Source organism: Brachyhypopomus gauderio, chromosome 8 (genome assembly GCF_052324685.1).
Source record: "Brachyhypopomus gauderio isolate BG-103 chromosome 8, BGAUD_0.2, whole genome shotgun sequence".
NCBI classification, from domain to species: Eukaryota; Metazoa; Chordata; class Actinopteri; order Gymnotiformes; family Hypopomidae; genus Brachyhypopomus; species Brachyhypopomus gauderio.
The window spans coordinates 14,840,933-14,852,578 of NC_135218.1; the positions used below are offsets into that span (position 1 = coordinate 14,840,933).

Consider the following 11,646-nt stretch of genomic DNA (forward strand, 5'->3'; position numbering starts at 1 on the left):
ACAGCTAAACTGTCAGAGAAAACGTAAGAATCCGCAGAGTGAAATCCGCAGACATTTTTGGCAGTTTATCAAAAAACGTCATCAAAAAGGCTACAAGTCTGCAGTGTGAGGAACATTAAATAACATCTGTATGATGTGAAAAAGGTCAAAATCAGTTTTCGGTTCTAAGCAACTTAAAATGTTTTATTCTACCTAACTAAAATGTGACTTCATCAAAGCAGTTTTGATAACATTAAAGGAGTTTTTGATCATTTTAAACTGCCATTGCAGTTCAGTATGGCACTGCTTATGAGATGGGAACATGAGCATGTGCATTTGATGGAGGCTACAAAGCACCTCTGTAAGTTATTCTGGACAAGGGCATCTTCCATATGTAGTAAATCTGTTAACAGATTGGAATTTTAGTTGTACTTGATTATAAAAGTCTAGTAACCTTGTGTAAGAGGTACCCAATTCCTTGTACAAAACATTGTTTTAATCATTCTGCACATTGCTAAAACTGCTCACTGTCCTCATTTAATCTCAAAGACAAACACATTGGGGAATGTTTTAAATTAATTTCTTTTATTAATAAATATTACAATAAATATATGCCACACAGTAAACAAATGTAATATCAGTAAACAAACATGTAAACATCGTTTAGCCATTTATTCTAATATGAATATGAAAATGACTTTATAAGAGAAGGATATAGTAATTATTTGAATTTCACAACACCGGAACAAACCAACATCACATTTTGTAAATACAGCTTATCCCTTTCATTTGTCATTAATGTTCCAGTGTTTAAGCCACACTTACATGGACCACATTCATTTATATTGTGAAATTTGCAAGTAACAACAAAGGTACTAACACTGGTAACTCACAACACTGAAAATAACTATTAACACATAGAATATATGTGTGTTTGTGTATGGTTTGCTGATAGTTACTATCTTCAGACAGTACTGCTTTATTGTACACCATAGTCTTACAGCTTGCGCCGTGACTCACACACATGTAAAGTGTAAAACATGTAAAACAGTTATGCTACACATACCATTTTCACCAGTCTGTAACAGTCATTTAATTGTAACCATTATTTGATATATTCATCTTGAATGTTGATTATTTCAGTCTGTAATTTTCTATGGTTTATAAAATTACCTGGGTTACCCACCAATTCAGTACTGTATAGAAAGTGAATTCTCAACCACTGCATTGGCATTAATTAATAATTCGTATTCTTGGGGAAATAATTAAAGCCACAAAGCGTATCTTTGAAAATGATCAGCGTGGTGAACATTCTGACCCGTTGTTTCTGCATCACTTGCTCTGGCTTAACTTGTATTCTTCTTCTTTTAGGAGTGAAATGGTTCCACTGTGTAAGATGGTGCTGTGCTGGTCATGAGTGTTCATCTGAAGACGTGTAGGCTAGGCGCAGTGTGACAGGAGGCACTGACCGAACTCAGTAAGGGTTCCCTTCCTCTCCAAGCCGCAGGGCTTTGCGTCTCTTGGTGGCTGCGACAGGTCTAAAAACAGCTGGGACTTCAGAAAGCGCCTGTACGAGTCCTTCTCCATGAGCATGAAAATCTTACTCTGTGCCTCATCAAAGCAGCCGATGTCACACTTTTCCAAATTCCTTCTGGTTTCTTCTCTTGTTGCAGATTCCAAATTGACCTAAGAGGTTTCAGCACAATTTTCAGCACAAGCTTAAAAATAAACTTTTGATTTAGTGTTAATCGTTGTAAACCAGAGCAGAGCGTGCTGACTCACCTGCTTTGGGGAGTCAACATCAACGTATTGCTCAAAGATCTCTTTGGCTTTTGCTTCCATGTTTTCGGTGGACATTCTCTTGAAGTCTTCACAAGCCTCCCAGAACTCAATATTTTCCTGACTGAACTCAGACTTCAGAAAGGCAGTAAATGCCGCCCGTCCAACTGGAGGAAGAAAAAGCAATTACATCAGTTTGTTGACAGACACAAATTTCAATCTAACTGTACTTTGTTTTTTTTAGGTTCCAAGTAAAAATGAATGCATCACTCCCACATGAATGTATCTCAGGCCATCCCATTAACCCTAGTCCAAGTTTTTAACTATTGCATAACTATTGCGTAATAGGAACGGACTTTGCCTCCAGCGATCTAATTTAGTCCTTTGGGGAAATAAGAGGAGGCCGGGGGTCAGAGGACGTTTTATCCTCTGAGGTCAGTGCCCAGAGTCTGAGGACATTCTCAGACAGCCGCAGTTCCTCAGTTCTGTGTCTCTGCTGGCTGACCCCTCAGGGTCCAACAAAACAGAACATGTCGACTCTTCCTGGGGCCAGCCAGGGCAGGCTGTAGACACGTAGCACACGTCCAGAGGCATGAGAAAACAACCGCAAGGCTGTCCGAGGCAGGGAATGAATCCCGCTCTGCCTTAAAGCCGGAGTGCACCATGTGTCAAGGGCACCGTGACAGTGAAGCTGAGGTCCACATTAACCAAGACTTGTCCACCCCACCCCCCTCCACATACCCCCCCCCCCCACAACCCCACCTCCCCAATCGATGTAACATCCCCTTTTGGCAGAAAATGGCTTTGAAACTTGTATTTGATCAACTTCATTTTATTTTATGATGTAATTTATTAAGCTAAATTAACTGCATACTTACCCTCATTTTTAATCAAGTTGTGAAATGATGTTTTCCATTTCTCAGTATCAACTCGAGCACAGCTACAAATTAATAAAAAAAATACAGACATTAAAATTATATAGTACAACGCTGAAACTTGAATGTCTGCTTATTTAAAGATTTTTATTATAAATTGAACTCCACACAGATTAATTTACTTATTATTTTGAATTGTGCCACTTGTAAATCCAATTAACTTCTAAATCACTTTCCACTGGTACGTCTAATCTTCTTGAATGTGTTCTCATGAGTTACAACATCTTATTTATAAGGCCAAGAAAGACACTGAAATCTTGGAAGAAGCTCCTCTGATCATTCTTTCTCCCCCCGCTCACCTCTTCACAGCAGTGATTGTCTCCTTTTCCTTAGCAAGCTTGTGCTCCTGTGCAGGTTCACAGGCTTCTGGAGCAGGAACCCAATCTTATGCTTGATGTCTTTTGCACTGTACGAGAAATGTGTGTAAAATGAAATTTGCCATGAGGAAACAGAGAAGCTCACTTTCAGTTCATGAGAAAATATTCTGAGCAGTCACATGATCTAATCGTCTATTTAATTATCCTAAATTCACATGCTTGATATAGTCCTCTTTTCTAAATAACACACAGTTCCTTCAGATACGATTAAAATAAATGTTAATTTATATATATATATATATATATATATATATATATATATATATATATATATATATATATATATATATATATATATATACACACACACACACACACACACACACACACACACACACACACACACACACAATATAAACAATAGATTAAGGTAATCCATACCTTTTCAAGCACGTCGCAGGTAGGGCTGCAAGCCCCTTACACATGGTGACGTTAAGTAGGACTAATCCAAGTCAAAGGAAGAAGTGTTTGAGTAGTCAGTGAAAGGATCCTGACAGTCTTAGAGCACAGTCTCCTCCTCTGACTCTTGTTTTATACTGCAGCAGCTCTGACTACTGCTGTCCTAGCCAATCACAGAAAAGGCACTGAATATGTTTACAGACTGGTGCATGGCAGAACGTTCTTTACATTTATGCACTTTTAGAATCAAAGGAATGATGATTTATCTTAGAACAGATGATGACCTCTGTTTAAAAGATTTGCACTTGAATTAACTATTAATAATTATTAGGTTAAATTTTTTTTATGGTTTAGTTAAAATTATGATAAGTTTAATTATTCTGAAACTGTGCATGAATTGATTTATGAATTAAAATATATCCAATAAAAAATATAATTTTGAATGCATCAAAATGTTCACATTCATAGTTTACTCTGAATAAATTCAAAATAAAACATAAATACAAACGTACTCTCCATGCTGCTGTGTTATAAAGTTCGAAGGAAAAGAAGGAATGTCCATGGGTATAAATATAACACTGTGGTCTGCATGGCCATGTTTTCAGTAATTACTCCTAACATAAGTTTCATCATTTAGTTCTTTACCTTTGTATTAGCCTGAGAGTTTATGCATTTCTGAAGTGAAAAAAATATGTTCTGTATGTAAGGTTTCACACAGAATATTTGTTTAACTGGCCAATATTCTATTTTTCCACAGTCAATTCATTATTTTCTTTCCTCAGTGACCTCTGAAAACTAGTATGTGACAAGACATCTAATGGACACATTAGGAGAGAATAGACAGTTTCTGAAAGAAGGTAATTGATGGCCTTAGCGTTACCCCTAGCCTCTGGCCTTGAGCAAAGATTAACTGTGCCAAGGTGAAAAATCTACTTTAGGCAGTGCTACCTGTAGAAGATGTCACTGTTAGAGAGACTCCATTACGTCAGGAGAGTGCTCCAGTCACTGAACATAAATAAAACAGTTTTCAGGGAATTAACCTACTTAGTGACTCACACGTCTCCTATGCCTGTGTAGGAAATGGTGCTGTTGAAAAATGAAACGCTAAGCATGTGGGCCCCGAGAGAAGCCCACAGTCCTAATGTGACCTGGGGGTGGAGTTCTGGTACCCATACACAATGATCTCAGCTTTAATTGAGAACACGTTGTACTCTTTTCGGAGCAAATAAATTATTATGACACCAGGCTAACAAAAAAATGAAAAGCATACATTTGTGTGTAATTATTAACAAGGCCTATTTCTTTCTCAAGACACAATATGCAATCTGGCATTTATTGTATCATATCCTATAATTACAAAAAGTCCTCATCTAAAAAACAATATTCTATGAATGATTGTGTGTATTGAATCCAACTATAACCACCTGCTGTAAATAGATTACCAAACATGTTTACTGCACTGTAGTGTCATAATTATGCATATTAAATGCTACTTTGTTATGATATAAAGTGACAGTCACAATACTGGTATAGTCCAACAAAGCCTTGCCTTGATTTTTTCAGTCCCACCACCGAATACACAACCGGCTTCTAAAGAGCTAAGGCCAATCAAACATAGTTATGTAGTTTTACACGCCAGTCACTGCAGTTCTGCCTGTGCTGATAGCTGCACAAGAGTGGGAGTCAATAGGAGGAGGTGATAAGCCAGCTCATGTGATGCTCCTCATCCACCACCTTATCACCTTATCACCTGATGTGAGATGTGACTCAGACCATGTATGCTCTCCAAGAGAACCTTATATACTGCCACGCCTCATGTTGGGTTGATAAGATCCGTAAAGTTTGCGCAAAGTGGGTTTGAATCTTAGCTGGGTTTGAATCTCAGCTGTGCAATGTGGTGTTCAGAGGAGGAAGGTCCTGTTGACCCAATTCTTTGTGTTTTATTATTAAGGATGAATGGCAGTGAACAAGATGCCTCCAAGCAAAATGTCAGCCAAACAAACTGTCACAAAGCTTAGGAAACAGGATGCACTTATAAGAGAGGTGCCCAGCAACTCATAATAACAGGCATCATAAATACAGGAAGAAGAAGTGTTTAGCACTCCCACTGACAATATTCACATGATATTAAACATGCATACACCATTGGAAACTAGGCTTGACTACACTGAAGATAAATTAAAAATGAATATTGGACTTATAGATATATCTGCTGAGTTATTTGTGTTGCATTTATATGACAGGTGTGTGTGTGTGTGTGTGTGTGTGTGTGTGTGTGTGTGTGTGTGTGTGTGTGTGTGTGTGTGTGTGTGTGTGTGTGAGGGAGAGAGAGAGAGAGAGAGAGAGAGAGAGAGAGAGAGAGAATCACTAAATCATTCAATTAATATAGGATAATATTGCCTTCTTAAAGCAATATAAATTACACCACAGTTCAGGCAGTTATTTAAAAAGGCTCATTTCTATGGGCTCACATAATGGAAATTAGCCATTGTGAACCCCTGACCATCAGCCATGCTTTTAACATTTCCTTTCAACTGTCATCCAAAAAATCAGTGCTTTACTTTGATCCTGGAAATGTAGCTTAATACCTTTGAATCATGTTCAGTAAGCATATGCAGACATTTAGAAGCTGGATGTTAGCCCAGAACACAGAGGAAGAACACGGTGCAGTACACCATCATGGGCCCCATTTCTGAAAATTGTTGTCTGGTGGCAGATTAGAGAAAGAAAGGTATTGCTGGTACACATAGGAATCCAACACTAATGACTAACTCTCCTAAAGAGCTCCTATTAATGTTTGGCATGCATCAGGCTCAAATGTGGTCAGTTTTTCTTACTGTGGGTAACCACTGATCCCAACACAAAGAGGAACCACCTCATGAAGTGGATTTCCAGATATAGTGTATTGTGAACAGGCAAGCAATTTAGAATGAATTAGTTCAGTTCTACCTCGAACAGTTTCCAAGCCTCAGTTGACATATGGAAACTGAATTAGCTGGGGCATAATGCGTTGTCTTATGCACCTTCCTATTGCTGTTAAACTGCTGCAGATCCAGTGATCAAAGAGCCCAGTGTGGAGGAGGCCGATGAGCTCACCCTTCCCGTCTCCGCATTGTTTAACGTCTACAGATTCACCTAACAGATCATGATGCCTTGACAGCTCGAGTCTAGTAATGCCTATACTGAATTTGTTGTAGCTGAAAGGGTTGGTAGGAGGACTGGTGCCATAGGGTTCACTGATTTTAATTATAATAGCAGCTGATGACAGAGTCAGCAGTAACACTTGCTGAACTGACTGCACTGCAAGACAGGGATATATCTATTATAAATCTGCCCCTGAATGAGACGACGGACATGGTGAACGTGTTGGTTTTAGAAAGGAAGTCATAAACCAGCGGACCTTGGAGAGACGTGGTGTAAAGATAACTGATGGAGATAACAGAGTTAGAGTACTGATTACAATCACCTGTGTTTCGGGGTTACATAAAGTTAAATAAAGAGTCCCTCGTTCTTTTTCCTATATGGATGTCAGTAGTGTTCCAAATCACGTCTTTTGTGCTGGTCATGCCTGTCTGTCAGTGTCGCCTTTCAGTGAGGGAGATACTCTGTACACAGCCCAGTTTGAGCAAGAAACAGGTGTAATATAGAGGCTTATCACCACAGAGAGCCTCTCTGCCTCCAAAAGTGAGAACAACCATGGTCAGCACTCAATCAGTCTGTCGGAGAGAAGGCTTCATTAATCAGGGGTTGTCAGGGCCGTAATGTTCAATGATTGCCTCACACCTGTCTAAAGGGCAGCTGGGTGAACAATCTTTCAGGCTCCAGAGTGAGTTTATTTGATAGATTTTCCCCCAGTGTTTTACTCTGTGTGAGCAGATCCACAGGCTCTAATATGTATTACACCCTTTACTCCATATAATACTTTGTGAAGTATTGGTGGTTTCAAATGTAAATTAAAGATTTCAAGTACAGACCCACAGACACTCACGCATTCACATGAAGTCTATACTTCTCAAAATCCTTAACACTCTTATCCTTATCCTTTGACTGAAACCAAAATCACGTGAACATGATGCCTGTGTCTGTGAGGTACCAATAATCACTACGATAGTACGTACATTTTCTCATGAGGGCAAAACACAGCCCTCTTGTTTTGTGAAAATAGATCCTAGTACAAATGCATCAATTCCAAGAAATACTATATTTATTGCTATTTTCAGATATTTAAAATATATTTACAGTTAAGAGCAATTGTAGGACAACACTGAACAACAGAAGAGTTGAAAATCCCCAAAGATGCCATAGCATATTCTGGTTCAAAGTTCACCATGTCTGACAAATTGATGTCACAACTCAAACAGTAAGATAGCAGTGTTGTAAAGTGAAAAGGACTACACTTTTATATATCTTGATTTTATTACCATTTGAGAGAGAGACCATGGCATCATATGATGAAAGGCTATGACTAACAATTTGCTTAATTTCTTAAAAAGATGAAATTGTGTTGAATTGAGAGCAGGGTTTGTACTGATTAGCACTTAATTAGTAACTATCTTTAAATGAGCTTTAAATCGGATGTCCTGTAGACATTTAAACATTTAAATGAAGGTGACTAAGCCCTGTTATTAAGAGACTACAATGTCCAACAAAAAAGGCATTTGTGTGTGCATCTACGTGTGAAAGGGCGTTTGTGTGTGCATCTACGTGTGAACGGGCGTTTGTGTGCATGCGTGTGTGTAGCTACGTGCTCTCCTGTTCAGGAGAGATTTGTATCTGACCAGATGGTGCTTAAAGGACCACTGCCTCTTTCATCTCTGACCTGGTGTATTATGGAGTGTGTGTGTGTGTGTGTGTGTGTGTGTGTGTGTGTGTGTGTGTGTGTGTGTGTGTGTGTGTGTGTTGCTCCTGCAAGTTATCCATCTTCCCCTTCCCTGTCATTAAAAATCTTCGAAGGACCCAGAGATGGAGTGAGCTTATATTGTTGGTTTCAGGAAAATGTCATACAAATTAGTTTCCTTAACATAAACAGACATGGACAAGCCAGGTTTATGTATTCTTCACTTAATGGCATTCTATCATCTATAAAGGTGATTTAAGACTGATAATGTAGCAAAACCTAGGGGAGATGTAACTGTTTAATCATACTGTTATAAAGTTAGCTTTATTTCCAGCATTAGAAGCTCCACAAGTTAATAGTGTTTATATATATGTTTTAGGTTTAGAGGCCATTACCTCTCTGTATAATCATTCCATTACAGCGAACCAAAGATGATTCACAGAACTAAAAATGTTTAAACTCAGAAACAGCCTTGTTTTGTGGTTTTAATAGGCAAATTAAGGACATTAATTTGTTAAAACTTTAAAATCTTGCTTTCCCATGTATATTCACCCAAATGTACTCAAACATTCAATTCATTTAGTAGATACTCTGGTCCAGTCAGCCCCAGGCAGATAATAGTCAGCATTATGTATTGTTGATTAAACTAGGTCTGTACATTTATTTGTCACTTTTTCTTCATCATAGCTTAGAACAGCAATTAGAAGGACTTTATCCTGAAGTTATAATATCAGACTATGAATACTTTCTGTGCCCTATAAACCATATAATGAATAGCTTGTTATCTTTCTGTCATGATCACAGATAAGAAACCACAATTAGGTGTGAACCGTGATCCTTCCAATATTTATCAAATCAATTCAAATCCCATTATTAAGTGTGTTAGAAGTGTAGTTTAATGAGTAAATATTGCAATTACATCCATTCTAAATCAAATCCAGAACACAATAAAGTGTGAAGCAAGGTCTGAATATTTCTGAATATTCAAATTACTAGTATATGACTGCGTGATGGGGCAGAAATAACTGACACAGGGAAAACTGCACGACCCACACTGGAGGTCTCCTGAGGGAACACTACATGACCCACACTAGAGGTCTCCTGAGGGAGCAGTAGCCCACCAATCACACTCCAGCCTCGTGGTCCAAGGGAGAGAACTGGGGTGGGAAAAAGAGTGGTGGATACTGAGAGAGGGTCAGGGTGGAACACAAGCTTACATCACTCCACTCACATGACGGCAAGCTGCAAAGTCCCTAAAGGTCAAGGGAAAAAAAGCCAAAGGAACACGATATATGACAGTTTGAATGTGCTCACAGACATGGACACGGCATGTTGGGATGACATCACCACATGGTAATAGGTACCGCTGAGGTATCACTGCATTTACAGATCAAATGAACATCTTTTGTGATTGTCATGTTAAATATTGGTGCCATTAGTATATATTCATGAAAACTTCTGTTTAAGTCAGAAACTGAGTGACACCTTAGGGTGAAGCCTCAAAATGCTGACTTTTGTCATGCATGTCTAAATGGACATTTTGATACAAGCTACATAACTCTGTGCGCAAATGTTTCAAAATTCATTAGAATGTGGCCATAAAGGTCCATTATAGTAAAATCAATGTCCCATGCCTATAACAGCATGTTGAGCTCTTTACCAGCGAGACAGAGGTAGGGGCTTTCCGAGATCAGGTACAAGGATAGTTCACAGGAAGTGACAGCTTTCAGAATTGTACACTTCAGCATCAATTTATCACCAGTTCTGTGTTTTCTATAGCTACAGGAGTGAGGAGTTATTTTATTCAACACACTGGTCTGCCCAAGGATTCTTGTCCTCTCACTATAAAACTGGCTTCAAGGTAAATAAATGAATAGCACTTTGAGACATGCTAAACCTGATCAGCGACCTTGGCCTATATAAACAAGACACAAAGGGAATTCTCTGAAGTCATCACTAACCTGAACGGTTTTGTAATTCATCAAAGCAATGTGGGTTAAGGTTGGTAAAGGAACGACAGTCATTCTTGTGTATTATGATCACACTGGTTTGCATTTTGCTTTTTTTTACTATACAGACTGAACATAGAGTCGATTAAAAAAGCTACACTGGTGATGTGAATAGGATATAAAAGCTTTCAGGCTACCTGCTGATCTACACAGAAGCAATTTCGGCATCAGTCTTAACTGCTTCAGGTGTATTTCTCACATGTCCTACAGATTTTATGTTCATTATCACAATAGGCAGAGAAGAAAATCTGTGGTTTACACTTTACAATGTGACTGTATCATTCTCCTGAACTCTGAATTCATCCTATCAATCTCGTTCATACTGCACAACACATGAGTGCCCCTTTGTGGTCTTTAAAGGCAATGCATTATTCGTATTTGCAAATAAGTCATTTTCCACAAATGATTTTTGACATTATTTATCATTCAAATCTAACCCAAATCCTCAATGCCTTTGCACTGAGTCAACAACAAACATTTCCTAGAGAAACTTTATCAGTCATTTTTGTTTTCTATATTTTTGTTTTTTATTTATGCTAGATCCTGAAGGGAAGTCTAGTTTGTCTAATTGTTAAACTACAGTTTTGCATTAACACAACAGACATTGGCAATAAGCACTGAATACTAAATCTGTTCATGAATAGAATGAACACATTTCACTACAATTACCAAATAATACAATATAACAATACAGTAGAAAGTAACCTGATAATGGTGCTCAGAATTTCACATGTTGCGATGACCATTTCTGTCCTCTGTGGATTGTTTTGAATAGCCATCTGAATAAAATTATTTCAAACATTTGAATGAAATAGCCTATGATTATAAAGGATTAATAAACATTCTCAAGCACTTGAATGAACAAATGTAATGTTATTTAAAGTAATCAAATTCCTATGACAATAGATTCCTTCACAGAGTTTGTATATGCAACAAAGATTTTAAACTGTTTTTAAGCAGTCAAATCTAGCAAATGTAGGCTTACAACAATTTATGCAACAGAACCTATTATGGGTAAAAAAAAAGTTATGTTGTTTAAGACCAAATAAAAATAAGATGGAATACGTTTCTATAAAGTTACTAATATTTGCTTTTGTAAAATATATAAAAGGCCTAATTTACATGTATACCAGTTGTGGTAATATAGCAAGACTTTTGTTTGTAGGGATATTCTGATGCTTAAAAGGCTTAAGTTAGCAGCGTAACTACCGAAATGTGACTACATGCAGTCTAAATATGGATTAAACCAATCTAAAACTGGTGTCTACTGGTTTTTGTAGGCAGGATAGCTAGGTAAGTATCAGCATTAGCCAGCACTAGTCACTTCACAA

The 11,646-nt window shown here is 37.9% G+C and overlaps 1 protein-coding gene across 1 annotated transcript; it reads right to left on the reverse strand.

Annotated features, from left to right (window-relative positions):
- Positions 1 to 637: 637 nt before the first annotated feature.
- On the reverse strand, positions 638 to 3,572 carry rgs4 (regulator of G protein signaling 4). The gene is given in 6 exon segments (XM_077014781.1): positions 638 to 1,665; positions 1,762 to 1,925; positions 2,637 to 2,698; positions 2,993 to 3,051; positions 3,054 to 3,099; positions 3,452 to 3,572. Coding segments are annotated over 6 exon segments (621 nt in total). The 5' UTR covers positions 3,496 to 3,572; the 3' UTR covers positions 638 to 1,419.
- Positions 3,573 to 11,646: the final 8,074 nt, after the last annotated feature.